The sequence below is a fragment of the Zalophus californianus genome, chromosome 11, assembly GCF_009762305.2.
Source record: "Zalophus californianus isolate mZalCal1 chromosome 11, mZalCal1.pri.v2, whole genome shotgun sequence".
NCBI classification, from domain to species: domain Eukaryota; kingdom Metazoa; phylum Chordata; class Mammalia; order Carnivora; family Otariidae; genus Zalophus; species Zalophus californianus.
Genome location: NC_045605.1, coordinates 19,853,773 through 19,869,055, shown reverse-complemented (window position 1 = coordinate 19,869,055; position 15,283 = coordinate 19,853,773). Strand labels below are relative to the sequence as shown.

General features: G+C 41.1%; 1 protein-coding gene across 6 annotated transcripts in view; it reads right to left on the bottom strand.

The window, feature by feature from the left end:
- VWA5A (von Willebrand factor A domain containing 5A) overlaps window positions 1-8,304 on the bottom strand; it is a 51,369-nt gene extending 43,065 nt beyond the window's left edge. The window contains exons 1-9 of one of the 6 annotated variants that reach the window (XM_027580696.1): window positions 8,241-8,285; window positions 7,308-7,350; window positions 5,725-5,782; window positions 5,403-5,605; window positions 4,847-5,069; window positions 4,562-4,737; window positions 4,155-4,269; window positions 486-655; window positions 136-224 (exon numbers count right to left, since the gene is read on the bottom strand). In XM_027580696.1, the coding sequence (XP_027436497.1) occupies window positions 136-224; window positions 486-655; window positions 4,155-4,269; window positions 4,562-4,737; window positions 4,847-5,069; window positions 5,403-5,605; window positions 5,725-5,767 (1,019 nt within the window). In that variant the 5' untranslated portion in view covers window positions 5,768-5,782; window positions 7,308-7,350; window positions 8,241-8,285. Of the gene's footprint in view, window positions 1-135; window positions 225-485; window positions 656-4,154; window positions 4,270-4,561; window positions 4,738-4,846; window positions 5,070-5,402; window positions 5,606-5,724; window positions 5,783-7,307; window positions 7,499-8,240 lie in introns of those variants that run through there. The other 5 variants (XM_027580697.1, XM_027580699.2, XM_027580700.2 and 2 more) reach the window with 5 other exon arrangements.
- Between the last annotated feature and the right edge of the window lie 6,979 nt (window positions 8,305-15,283).

The window sequence follows — 15,283 nt, the reverse complement described above, 5'->3', positions numbered from 1 at the left end:
GAGATGCCCCCACCGTAAACAACGTCACCTGAAATAACCACTGCCAAAGTCAACTGTGGAGTAACCCCCTTCAGCAATCTAGGCCTTTCTTTAAAGTATCTTTTTGGACTCTCAATGGGCTTTCTAGAAACTTACGGAAAGAATGCCTCATAGGAACTTCCAAATCCATAGACATTGAAATAACAGCCTATAGGCAAACTCTTCAGCAGCAAAAGCAGTGTTTCCTGAAGGAAGAGAGTACGGGGAGATGGTGAGAGAGGATCCTCTCAGACACACAGATGCTGCCAATCTAACTCTTGAGAGGGCAGACCTTCACCCACTTCATGAGTCCAGGCCCTCGCAGTCCAAGGCTAGCCTCAGAGTGGTCATGGTAGATGTAGCTCAGATGGGGAACACACCCAAAGTTCCAGATGGGCCCTAATTTAACTCCTGAGATTCATCCCCATTTGTGCATGTAACCAGAAAGAGAGAGGAACTGGTTTTACCTTGGCTGCCTCTATGCGCAGCTGAGATTTATCCTGTTTACTTATGGGGCATTGCATACTTCCTGAGCGGTCCATGAGGAAGACGAATTCTCCGCAGATAACTGGTGACTGAGCTTCTGGGATATTTGGGTAGAAACACACCATCGCAGATGGATCTTTCATGAAACCATCTAGTTAGAAAGGATAAGGACACTGTAATATGAAAAGGAACTCAAGAATACTAAAGACCCTCAAGAATCAATCATAGTGAGTTAGATAGGGAGTTGAGAAAATCCGAATCTAAAACACTGTTCGATCTTCATACTGTGTCTGCTGGCAAAGGGTTTGAGGTGAGTTATAAACCTAAAAGATATAGAAGCAGAAAAGATATGAAAGAGAAAAAAGACGGTAGAGGTTACCAGGCACAAGCCATAATTAAAATATATAGTTGGATGCTCGTTTCCTAGCAGCTAAGTAAATGAGTGAAATGCATGAAGTTAAAATGTTCCAGCATTTGCCAGAAGAATCGAGCTAATTTCTTTGCAGAGACACCCTCCTTTCAAATCAAATCAGTGGGAAATTTATCACATGGGTCCTTATTTAAGTCTTTAATTACACTTTTGAAAACATGATGTTTATGGGGAATTCTTATGTTGACAATTTGTAAGAGCTGAGAGTATAGTGTCATACACACCAAGGAAAGTCCATCTGCTTTGGGTATGAAACATCTCCAGAGCTAGGATGTGTGTTAGACTCTAATAGCATCACCCAAACAATACTACAGAGGAAACCATGGGAGTCTGGCCTTTGTTACCAAGTTGTCAAAGCTTTGATTTTATTTTGAGGAACAAGTGAAAACTGATGCAGGAATTGAAATGTTAGTATTGAGATAGAGATGAAATGAGAATGGCTGGGTTATATCCACTTGTTTTATAGTTCAGAAAATATAAGTTAACAAAGAATGGAATTCCAATATCCTATTTTTATAAAGTGATTCAAGAATGATGAATTTAAATTCTCAGTAGCCTTGGGATTCAGTATGCCTATAGGATGCGGCTCATTTTAATCTCTTAACCCTGGGATAACCCAGTGACCAAACTGGCTTCCAAATAAAACGGGTGCAACTCAGCAAGTATTTGCTTAAACACTGGTTCAAGGATAACTTCTAAAAAATCTAGATCTCTGGATACATGGTGGAAGAGTAGCTTTTTTTAATAGGCAAGATAAATTCCCTTCCATTTTAAGACACAGCTGATTGTAATGCGATTGGGGCTAGACTGGCAAATCAGAAAGGGTGCCATGATGATGAAATAAGTATATATATCTAATGTGTTTAGAACAATGCCAGATACACAAAATGCACTATCTAGGTATTTCTACTATAATTCCTTTGGTGTGGCTCAAGTTATTTTCACCTACATGAGTTTCTGTTTCCTCTTTTTTATTTATTTATTTTTAAAAATTTTACATATTTATTTGACAGAGACACAGCGAGAGAAGGAACACAAGCAGGGGGAGTGGGAGAGGGAGAAGCAGGCTCCCTGCTGAGCAGGGAGCCCCACGCGGGGCTCGATCCCAGGACCCAGGGATCATGACCTAAGCCGAAGGCAGATGCTTAACGACTGAGCCACCCAGGTGCCCCTGCTTCTTCATTTTTAAGTAAGACTTTTCAAGCCCTAGCTCCTCAGCTTGCTAGCCTCAGTTTCTTCATCTGAAGAATCCAAGTAATAATACCTGCCTCAAGATGATTTTAAGGGTTAAGTGATAGCATACATTTAGGGAACTCAACCGAGAGCTTAACTCAGGTTAAACTCTTAATAACAATTTTAGAAAGTTTTTATAATTTTTATATTACTTTCATTAAATTATACATATAATTTTTAAAAAATCATGTTCTTAACATGGTTAAGTACACTCTAAGTTTAAAAAATAGAAATGCTGTATTTTCATCATGTAGTGGTATGCTTCATTTGGCAGAACTCTCAATGGTTTTAGTGAGCCAAGCTGCCAGTTGTTTGCTTCTTTATACGGATGGGAACAGCAAGTCGTCTTGACCAGACAGAATGTCTGGAAAGCCAGATTTGCGTGGCCCTGCTAGAGGGATTCACAAGATCATAAAGGCTACCCCCGATGTCCCCCTCTGGCCTGCAGAGCCCGCCATAGGAACAGATGAGGAATTCGGCCAAGGGCCAAGGGCCAAGGGAACTGCTTGGAAGGACAGGAACTGAGATCTCAACTCATATCTTTTAAGATTCAGGATTATAAAACTTTCTGTGGTGGATTAAAATAATTCTGACTGAAGACCAGACCCCCACTACTGTGGGAGTATTTCACGGACACCCAAGGGGGAACCCACTAAAGGGAAAGGACAGAACCAGTACAAAAGGACTCAACTAACGTACAGACAGAGCATGGAGCTTCACGCAAGAGAAGCTAGAGCAAACCTGGTTGAGGTTGGGAGCCCCTCTAACGGCTTTAGCATGGACAGCTTGCCTGGAGGAAAAATGGTTGAACAAGTGAGGACAAACTAAGGAGCTCTCAGCAGACTTGGCCAAACATTAACAGTGAGAGAGAAGAATGCCCTATGGAGGACCAACTGCAGGAAATTGTCTTCAGATTGGTTGTAGCTACAGAAGTAAGAACCTAACCCAAGCTAGGGCACTTTGACTATGACTGTCCCCAAACATCCTTCCATTCGACAAATGGGGAAAATGTTTCAGAAGTGGCAGTATCTTTCTAGTTTGGCTTCACGGTCCCTGCAATCCAGGGGCATGGCTGCCCGGGAAAGCCCCAAGAGAGCAACAGACTGACATGGGTGATACTAGTTATAATCATAAAGAAAAGTACACATATAGACGGGAGAATTTAGAAAATATGAGAAATTAAAGAAATTAAGAAACTAAATCTATTAAGAAGCTAAACTTAGTCTTAGAAGTTAAGATACTAGGGCGAGATGAAGAAAAACCTCTGGAGATGGATGATGAGGCATTATCAGATTTGGAAATCTTTGATAGTTTGAAAAGTGAAAATATCACATAGTTATTTTTATTTCATTTTTTCCTACAAATGAATATTTACTTTTTTTGTTGAAGTATAATTAACATACAGTGTCATATTAATTTCAGGGATACAACATAATGATTCAACAACTCTATACATTACTCAGCATTCAGTACAAGAAGTATAGTCACCATCCACCGCCAAACATTATTACAATCTTATTGGCTCTATTCCTTGTGCTCTCCTCTTCATCTCTGTGACTGATTTATTTTGCAACTGAAAATGTATACCTCTTAGTAAAATAGATAATACATAAGGGGATAGAATAGAATAGAAATAGATCAAAGAGATTAAGAGATACAAACTTCCAGTTATTTTTCATCTTAATTTGCACTTGTAGAGATTGATTGTTGTCATTTATGTTTGTAAACTAGTTGTGTTTTCTCCTGTGAATTATTTGTCCATGTCCTTGATCCAATTATGTACTGACCCACTTAAATCTGCCTACAAGACATAATCACGTAGATGGATAATCATTGTATCTCACCATTTTTGCACACCATAATGTAAGCTATTTGAATGTTTTACCCACTACTGGACAGGAGGAAAGAAAAGTGAGGGTAATTTGAAGGTAATTCCAAGACAGGAGTTCCCCTTTAGGTGGTCACTACAAAGGAAGAAAGAGCATACCTGGGTTGTCTTTAGGTTGCCCCATCTCCACAGCAACAGTGGGGGTGTGCACCTCACTGTAGTAAATCAGGAGTTCCACATCTCGATCAAATTTGTGTCCATCAGTCAAGGAAACCTGAGTTAAGAACAAGCAAAAGATCCATATTAGAACTCTCACCATTTGCTGCGTGCGGCTGAGGTCAGGGCTGAGAGCTACAGGCTTCTTCCATGAGGAAGTGTGGTCAGGAGCAGGGACAAGAATGAAGAGAAGGCTTTGGAGAAGAAATGGGGATAAAGAAGGAACAGAGCGGGATTCCCTCTAGTTAATAGGGGAAAGTAAGGACCATTTTGGAAGGACTGAGTGGGGAACAAGATCAGAACCCAAAGAATAGGGGTGCTGGCAATAACAGTGTTTTCTTACGAATTACCTGGGCAGAAGTCTTATCTTCTCCAAGGTATTCAGTAGGACTGAAAGGGCAGTTGGATTGGATCCTCTCAATGCCATGCTGGGAACTGATGGTGGCAAACATGCTGAATGTATAGGGCAGGTCCTCCAAAGGAACTACAGGAGTCTTCATATCAAGGCAACTGTCCTCAAACGATCCTACAAAAAGTGACTTTAATTCTGTTTCCCCTTCCCACGCTTCTTAGCCCCCCCACAACCTTGAGGGGGTTTCACCCACCACAGGGATTTAAAAGGAAAGAATAGTCACCAGAGCCACGGTATCGAGGATTCAAAACAGCTGGGAGCACATAGCGCAGGGCTCCATCTGCTTCCAAGGGCAGCTCCTGCACGGACTTCAGGGTGAGTGCCACCTTTGACCCTGGGTTCAGATTCCCCACATTGCAACAGAAGACGTCCCTGGAGTACTTGTCCTCCTCCAATAGGAAAGCTTGGCGGCGGTTGCTGATGGCACTCTCATAGATGCTGTGGGCCTAAGGAGAACAGAGAAAGAGAGGTGATAGCAAAGGCGGCATGTTTGAATGAAGTGATGAGTAGTACAGGAAACAAAAACTGATGGAGAAGGCCTGTGATCGGTCCTGCCAAGCTCACAGCTATACTTTGAATGCCTCTGATTGATTCCCGCCGCCGCGCCCCCCCCCCCCCCCCCCGCCGCCCCGCCAATGATTTTAGGAAAATAGCAGCTAGAGGGGAGTAGAAGAAAGCATTCCACATCAGCACTTTTTGTGGAGGAGCATTTGTAGAGATCCTAAGAGTATGCATGAAGGAAATAAGAAGGGGAGAGATAATCTACTCATCCCTAGTACCTTCCTCTTCTCCTGTAATTCTGCTTTAATTTTCTTCCCATCCACCACGGCCTCAAAGCTGTAGACAGCTGAGTCATCATCCATGGGGAACACAAAGAAGGTCTCCAAAGGAACATCTTCCTCATTCTCATAGTTTAAGGTAGCAGACACACCAGCCACAAACTCACGAATGGACAAGGTCACACAGATGCTCTTCAGGGGTACTGGAGATAGACCACAGTTCAAGAGGTGAACAAACTTTAATAGAAGTCTTCCTGCCTGCCAGGCATGGGGCCAGATGCCAAAGATACAGTGGCAAGTAAGGGTCACGAATCAGGCTTACCTGGTTCCTCTTTGCGGGTTAGTAGGCCACCAGGGAGCACCATGGTGATATAGGGCTACTGTGGAAAAGACACATCATGAAAACAGTGATATGTTGGGGATTATTTATTCAAATACCAGACTTTATGTGCTTCTGTCCAGCATAAGAATATATTCAGAGGATTGATGATGGAGCTGGAAGGAGAAAAAAGCTATAAAGAAGGGGACAAAGATACCAATTGTAAGCCTTCTCCTAAAGGTCAGACCCAAATGGGGAAGCTGTAAGACTCACTAAGTCCCCACTAAACAGGAAGTCTCTGAAACACCCAAGGCTGGTTCAAATACCAGTTTCACCTTTTCGAAAGTGTATTTAATACAAGGAAATGTTGTTGCTGTTATAATTATTATGGCTGTTAAATAGACCTTGGCTGTTACTTTGGTTCATGCTACCCAGAGACCCGCTTCGTAAGAAACTGCTTGATCCAGAATGGTCCCCTGCAACTTAGATCATTTATCTTGTGACTTTTCTTTTGGGGCTCATAATTGAAATCACTGTTTGTTTCCTCTGTCCAAGATATTCTAATATACATATATAAATATCATATATGCAACATGTCCTCGATTTTAAATCATGTCATCCTACCTGTATCTTCCAAATTTTATTATAATCTTAGACAACCACCTCATGTGATATGGCAACAAGGAGGTAAATTTATATACCTAGACTATGATTTACATTATGATTCTTTTATCCAGAGAATTAGCAGGTGGGTCTGGTCCTAGTCATTGGCCCTAACAGCCCTCGAAGCTGCCCTCTGACCACCCTGAACAGAATCACTTGTGACCTTGCCTCCCCCTGTTCTGTCAAGGGTGACATGAGCTGCAATCTCCAGCACCAGTTAGGGGACATGTCACTGAAAATACAACTTAAGGAACTAAAACAGAAATGCCTGGTGCACAAAGAATGCTGAAGGAGAGTGAAACTAATGTGCTTATCCAGAGTCCCAGGACAGATGAGTCATGGGGAAGCCCAAGCTTCACTCAGGAACTCAGAGTCCAGAAAAACATGTAGGCTCTTGAGAAAGGCAACTTTCCTTCCTAGAACAACCCCCCTCAAGGATCCTGAAGATTCTGGCAGAAATACTTCTAGGCCCTTTATGCTCATCCCAATCACCATTTAAACCTCACACCCTACCCCCATCCAGAGCAATGTCCATGTGCCTCATCTGTCTGATAGCATTGGTGCTTCTTGCACATCGTGTCCCATCTCCACAAATCAGCACCAATACATCAGGCTTTTGGTTCCATGTTTGTTATTTTGCAGAACTGGATAAAAACTGCGGGTGACTAAATGGCTCGCAATTGATAGAAACACAGAGGGAAGTAGCAGCTGTAGGAAGAGGAGAGAATGCTCAGGAAAAGGGTTATCCTGCAGATGCTTGACTGGGGTCAGGTCTCTGGTGCAACAGGCTGGCGCTGGGGAAGGAAGAATGTTTAGTAACATCAGTAGGAAGCTTAAAGCAGGAGAAGGACCCAGGATACAGGTGTACAACAGCTGAAGAAACCCGACAGGCAAGCAAAGCTCTAAGGCTTGGCAGTACTCACCAAGGGTGGCTTCAGGTGAAAAGACAGAGCAGAGAGGTGTCTCCTACAAAAATAAACAGCCTTATGCCCTCAGAACAAATCCCTCTCTGAGGAAAATTTGTTCTTCTGCAGCTTCTCCCCCACCATTTCAGAAATGCACCTAGCAACAGGTAGGCAAAGACTGACCACAGCAGCTGACCAAGGTCAAAGCCAATACGAGGCAGCTGGGAACATGGCGGGGGGGGGGGGGGGGGGGGTGCTCCCTGAGCCGGGGGCTGCGTGTTAAGGTGGACCCTCAGAAATCCAGGAATCCCGGCACCTTGCGGTTCAGCACCCGCCAGGGAGAGGGAGGAGCCGGCGAGCTCTGGCGCAGCGAGCCACACCCCTGCAGCCTGTTGCAGGAAACCTGAAAACTCGTGATCCAGACCAAGAGGCGATTTGAATGCGGAGTGGGGCTTACGTAGATTTACTCTTTAAAGTTTCAGTTCTAGATTTGCAGTGTTCAAGCATTAACAGAAGGGATCAGAGTCGGCCCCTTGAATATCTCTATATGAAAAGGGTTAGGGGCTGCAATCTGGCTGCGGTCGCGAGTGGGGGAGGTTTTAAACTCCATTTCCACAGCATAAAATCAGATAAAATTGAGAAAACATCAATTTTCTACAAGAAAGAAAGAAAAGTAAAATAAAAGAGAAGGAAAGTTTAAAAAAAAAAAAAAAAAGGACCTTGAGAGGATCAGGGATGCCTAATCCCTTATCCAGCCCCCATAATACTCCCCCTAAACAGCCAAACCTGCAGAAAACTCCCAGGGACCTAACATCAGAACTCAATACCCCACCCCCTTGGGCTTGCAGTTAAAACAAGCCCCTGCATATTTGGCGATGGGGAAAGAACGGGTCTCAGCCATCAGGGTGAAGGGGTGGGATCCAGCCCCAGCGAGGCCTGCCAGTCCCCTACCTTCTCCCGCAGTCTGAGAGCTCTGAGTCACAGCCAGGAGGAAACAGCTGCGGTTCAAAATTTCTGAGGAGACCTGCCCCTTCTAGGGACCGGTTATAAAGTAGCAACTATTTGATTAAGGGATCAAGGGAAAATTCTTCAACCCTAGAATGTTTGCTTGTTTTCCTTTTTTATTTTTTTAATTTTATTTTATAATGTTATGTTAGTCACCATACAGTACATCATTAGTTTTTGATGTGGTGTTCCATGATTCGTTGTTTGTTTTCCTTTGCCTAGTCTCAGTGAGGGAACCATCAGAGGATAGGCAAAGGGAAGAGATTTTTTTTTTAACCAGTGAAATGCTTGAACATCAACAATCACATCCTATTTCTGTAACAGACTTAATTATCAAAGGCTTACTGTGCACTGGGCCCTGCTAATAATACTGTGTGGTAGAACGTGAACTTTATGGACATTATATCATTGACTCTTCATCTCTAATTTGAGTCATTTGTCCCAAGAGTGCATCCTTCCTAACATCATGGGGGAGAAGGGTTTGAAGGGGAGGGGGGTGGCGAGGAAACAGGGCAATGCTCACAGGGACCAAGGCTTCCAGTCATGGGTGGTTTATGGGTTTTTCATCAGGATCATAAAATTAAGGTGTTTGGTTTTGTTTTTGGGGGAGGGGGTTTGTTTTTTGTTTTTTGGGTTTTTTGATAGTGGGGATAACAATGTAAGTAAGTGAGAACACCTATGCTCATTTTCCTGGCTAAAAGACGCTAGAAGGGATCAAGTTTCTTATGTCTTCTTTATTTCAGAACGATGTTAAATCTGACAAAGAAAGAATCATATTGCCATTGAGAATATGTATAGGATAAAGAGAATATGCGTATGAAAAACTCAGGTTGATTTTGGTCTCTGCGATGTCATTCATATTTACTTTCTCTGAGTTTGTTGTCTTATTTGTAAAATGAAAATAATGGCATACTTACCTCCCCGGGTTTATATTAAAGATCCAATGGATCTTAATGGAGGTGATATCTGTGTGTGTGAGTCTGTGCACGCGCGCGTGTGTAGACCCATGTACAGTAAAGCGCAATATAAGCACAGATTCTATTTTATCATTATTAGGCTTTAGGACTACATTCTTTACATGTACCAAACTCATTGTGAGAGGGAATGATCCTTTTCTCTTGGTAGAAATCACATCTGGTGTTGGTTCTCCTGACTGTAACTTCTGTTGGCTACAGTGTCTGGTCAACAACACGGAAATACTGGAAAAATCATCTGACCCAGCTGGACTAGAGAAATTCCACAGACTATACATGGCAGCTGGGTTGGAAGGAACTGAATCAGGAAACATACATATGATGCTGGTTATTGGAAGGACACTTACATGAAAAGCCTCTGAACCTGGCACAATATACATAATTAAACAGACCTTTATAGCTATTAAAAATATGAATACATTTTATTATCTGTTTATTCATACTTAGTGTAAACACATGAAGAATTTCACTCTCTGCATACAGACTATTAAATGAATCCAATGATCAGATTTTGAAAGAGAACATGTAATTCATTCCTTTAGTCAACATAAAATTATTGGACTTCTACTGTAGGCAAAGCATTGTTCTAAACATTGGCATAGTGGCAATAACAAGACACAAAGACCCTTCCCTAGCTGGAGTTTACATTGCAGGGGGAGGAAATATTCAATAAACAAATAAGCAAGTAAATAAACAAGAAAATATCTAGTGGTATAAACGCTTAAGGAAAACAAAATTTGTAATATAATAGGTTGTATAATACAACCTACTTTAGATTAGGTGTCTCCACTCAAAAATCTGTCCTCACGACTGCATGTTGCTAAGTATCCTCCAGTGTCAATTCTCAAGTTTAGCACAAGATGAGCCAAGTCTATGGCCATTCAGAATAAAGACATTTCCCAGCCTCCCTTAAAACTAGGTGTGACCTTAGGACTAAGTTCTGGCCAATGAGAAATAAAAAATGACGTGTGCAATTTCACACCACACCTTTTCAAAGAAAAGATTATGACCTCCTCCTCACTTTACCCTCTTCCTATTCACTTATGGGAATGCAGATATATTCTGAGCGACTTTAGACTATGAAGACTAGGGTGAAAACCCCTAAGAATGGAGAATCCACGAGACAGAAGGGTCCTAAGTCCCTGAGGCTTTCATGAAGTAGAACCACTGCATTTGCACAGATTTTACAGGAGAAAGTAATGAATTTCTCTATGGTTCATAACAGGTATTTGGGCTCTGTGCCACACACTCCTTATCTTCCCTAATACCTGATTATGATCAATAAGAAGAGTAAACTTTTAAGGCCAACAATCTTCTTTTGAATATGAAAAGTATATTTACACAAAATGGAAAGAAAGTTCTGTAATTATGAGAAGAGTGTCTGATCCATTTCAGCACCTACCAAGGCAACACATATGCCCTATTTATGTTCGTGTGTGTTGATCATAGAATGCTGCTTATTTTCATCCAGTTCTTTTGACAGTCATTTCCCTTCCTGACAGAAGAGCTGTTTGTGTTACTGCATAGAAATGCTTAGCACAGGGGTACCTGGGTGTCTCAGTTGGTTAAATGTCTGACTTTGGCTCATGTTGTGATCTCAGGGCCCCTGGGTTGGAACCTCATGTCAGGTTTCCTGCTGAGTGGGGAGTCTGCTTGTCCCTCTCCCTCTGCCCCTCCCCCTGCTCATGTGGTCTCTCTCTCTCTCAAATAAATAAATAAAATATTTTTTTTAAAAAGGGGAGATACTTAATAAGGTCAGAACAAGCTGTTTTGGTCATCATTTCCTGCTGTTCTCTCTCTTATGTCACTTATCATTTCCTGCTGTTCTCTCTCTCATGTCTCTTATCATCATGGAGTTTCATCTAAGTCTCCTCTTGTTTTTCTCTCTCCTGATGTTTCCTCAGTGATTCATCTAAGCCTTCCTCTTGTTCTTATCATACTTGAACCCTTATATGTTTTTAAAACTTTTAAACCTTAAGTAAAGAAATGCCTAAAACGCATAAAATTATTTGATTAATGAATAAATACATATAAATGCTGATGGCTGTTTCCTCTTAGGACTTGTGATTGCTCTCCATCATAGATATTGTAAGATAGATTTCGACAGATCAAATGAATAAATGCTTAGAAATGTACACAAGTCTTATAAGCATTTATTACCTGACCTATCAGTGATAACAATTGCAATTAATAGCCATCATTTTTATGTAATCACTGGGGTAACTTGCAAATTTTATGCTTGGAGAGATCACATGAAAATGGAGCCCAACAGGAATTTAGCATAGATGGATGAATAATCAATGGGATGAATTGGAAAAAAATACAGATCTAACTACTGTATATTGAATTCTTATGAGAAACCAGTGCTAAGTAATTTACATAGTAAGATGAAGAGCTTTAATTTCACACAGGGATAATGGCTGTCATCACAAAACCACTTAGTTGCTTGTCAGAAACTCCTTAGAAGATGCTGACTATTGTTTAAGAGTAATAATTTCCATCGACTATAAGCAAATATACTTTGGGCAAAGAAGCACAAATAAGTACAAAAGGAGACAGGCAGGATGAAGCCCATGGGTCTAAATCCCTGAGGACCAATAGAAGGCATACCTTCCTTATCCAGAGGCTCAAAAACTGTAAAGAAAACTAGGAGTCAGGTTCTGATGTTTTCATATCAACTTGGTTTTGCCATTGAATTCAGTCCATGAGTCTAGGCTCCATTCTTACCTCTACTACTGAATAGTTGTGTAATCTCGAGGAAGGAACTTAACTTCTCTGGTGATCCATATCATCATTTGCGAAGTAGACTAATGATACTTACCCTGTATCTATGTGGTGAGAATTAAATAAAATAAGATTTTTAAAGATGTCTGTCACAAGTAAGCACTCTTTAAATGTTAGTTCCACTTTCCCTTTCCTGGGACTTTTTTCCCTTTCTTGGTTGGCCTGGTTAAATGCTGAGAGTCTGAAAATCTTATATCATTTAGAGTCTCTAGCGAACAGGCTATTATTATGAGAAGGATTCCTAGACTTCTTACATTTTTACCAACTCCAGAAATGTTAGTTTGTTTCTGTTACTTACCATGTCTTTCACTATAATTACTCGTAGTTAAAACAAACAAAACTAAAAAAACAAACAAAAAATTGAGCCAACAGACAAAGAAAACAAAACTTCATCCTAAAATTGGGTAAGGCAGGAGTGGGGGGGGAGCAAAGTTTCTAATGATGAAGAAAAATCTACATTCCCTCCACTTTCAGTAAAAATTGTAGGAGCAAGTAGTTTGTGTCAGGAACTGTGTAAGCATTGTTTCATTTACTCCTCATAATCACCCTGTGAAATACTATTATAATTCCATATTATAACCTATATTAAGGTTCAGAAAGGACTACTGACCTTCTCAAGGGCTTATAGCTGATGAGAAACAGGCTTGTTCTTTATACCAGAACCTTCTGGCTCCAAGGTGGATGCTTTTTCACCATGCTAGAATTTCTTCTACAACCAAAAAGGGAATAGGTAGAAATTGGGGGGGAAAAAATGACAGAGAAGTGGCCAAATCTCTGAGGCTTGTAAAGAACAAAAAAGTCTACTCAGAGCAGAAAAATTGGGTGGTTGGAGGAACCACAAGCTCTTTGACTCCCAATTCCTTTCAAGATTATCTTGATTACCATGTACTATTTTTTCACTCTTAAACTCTCTCAACACCCAGCATTTAATTGCTCCCTGTGCTCGGAGAGCTCCTGTTCCCTGAGTCTTGGACTACATCATGGATGGGGATCCAGAGGGACTATGAGATAATTTAAAGTCCTACAAAGGTAGAAGATCATTTTGCTTCTGCTAACTCCGAGGTAATTACACTAAATGATAGGACAGTCGTCGAATGTATAGCATCCTCCTTCTGTGTGAGTCTGAATGCAAAAGAGCAGTTGGAGTCTACAGATAGACCACCCAAGTCCAGTCCTAGGGAAGAGAGACATTTGAAATGGAGAGCCCCACACCTCTATAGAAGAAGCTGAAGATAAAAGGAGGGAAAATTTTGTTTTCCTTACTTGAGCCAGTCATGACCATTTGACCACGTAAGTCTCAGAGCATCTCCCCATCTTTCTCAATTTTTCACTTTGACTTTCACTCTGGAGTACTGGGTAGCAAGGATTATTGGAAGAAATCACAGTCAAGAGCTTCCTTCTCATTTTAGGCAATGACTAGAATCCTTTCCTCCATTCACTCTATCAAACAGCATGCAGGAATGCATTCATTTATTCTTTTTTGTTCATTAAGCCTTAATTCAGTAACTTTCATGTTCCAAGCACCACACAGTTGCTTACGATTAAAGAATTAAATATATTCCCTGACATGGAGAAAATATATTTCTTTTTTTTTTTAGATTTATTTATTTATTTGAGAGAAGGAGGGAGGGGCAGGAGAGGGAGAGAAGGAAACTCCCCACTAAGCAAGAACCTGACATGGGGCTTGATCTCATGACCTTGAGATCATGACCTGAACTGAAACCAAGAGTCAGACGCTCAACTGACTGATCCACCTAGGCACCCCAAGAGCCTAGACTTGAAATCAAATCTGCCTGGCACAAGAGTCTTGTCTTCCCTTATCACCATTCCCTCACAGCAGCATTCTATTAACTCTCTGTTCATGGAACCTAGACCGAAATTGTTCTGAAGTCCACAAGGGTGCCTATGGTGCAAGCTTCAGCACAAGTACAAACGGACTTCAGGTTCAGCTGATATCTCACCAGAAGCACTCAAAAGTCATCTGAGAAAAAACTAAGGAACACTGACTTCCCTCCAACAAGAAACCCAACGACTTAAAGAACTGAATACAATAAACCGAGTCTCTCTAGAGACTTGATACCGTCAGACAGTAATAACAAAGTAAATCAATTGCATCAATATATTACGATAATGCTGTTCTAGCTCTAATTATCACATGAACTAAGATGCATAATCTAAATCTAGAACTATGGTTGTGTGAATAATTTTTGTCTGGTTTTAGTATTTTTACACTAATTCCTTTTTACGTCCTTTTATTTTTGCTACAGAACTTTCCACCAATCATGACTTCCTCCTTTTCCTTCTCTTCAGGAAAGTCCATTCTTCTTCCTATCACTTACATGTTTCTCCCCCAGCAAGAGACAACGATGAGTTACTGGCAATTATGAAGATGTTCAAGGCTCATCCTATCTTTTCTAGTTCAGGAATTAGATACTCTACGTTGTGTACCTAAATTCCCTTCATGGACCCTCAAGCCAAAAGGAGGCTCACCACAGCCATTGATTCCCAAGGTTAATAAAAAAAGACTTAAAATAGTCTGAAGACAAAAGGAATCATTTCAGAGCATTCTAAAGTTCTATTCAAACACACACATTTTTGGGGGTGCTACTACTTTCTAAATTCTAGAGATATAGGGCTGAACAAGAATAGACACGGTCTCTTCATGGCACTTACAGTCAAACTATAACCATAAACTAATTTCCAACTTTTTGTTCATTTACCTATCCAGCAAATATTTAAATGCCAGCTATTTACAAGCACTGTGATCAATACTACAGATTTAGTGACAAATTCAGGTGTAAAAGAGGATCAGAGAAATCAATCAGGAATTATCTTTTTAAAAGATTTTATTTATTTATTTGACAGACAGAGACACAGCGAGAGACACAGCAGGGTGGGAGAGGGAGAAGCAGACTTCCCACAAAACAGGGAGTCCCATGTGGGGCTCCATCCCAGGACCCTGGGATCATGACCTGAACTGAAGGCAGATGTTTAACAACTGAGCCACCCAGGTGCCCCTCAATCAGGAATTATAATTAGAAGTCAGGAAATTATAATTAGGCAATTTTCATATACTTTGGATTTCCAAAGAACAAATCATGAAAGTAAAAGCTGAAAGTGAAAACATCATCTCTTTTGGGACAAGTCACAAGCACCTTTGAATGCCAGCACTGTAAAAGACAGCTAACTGACCACAGCACACCCTAGCAGCAGTTCCTGATTCTCAGCATA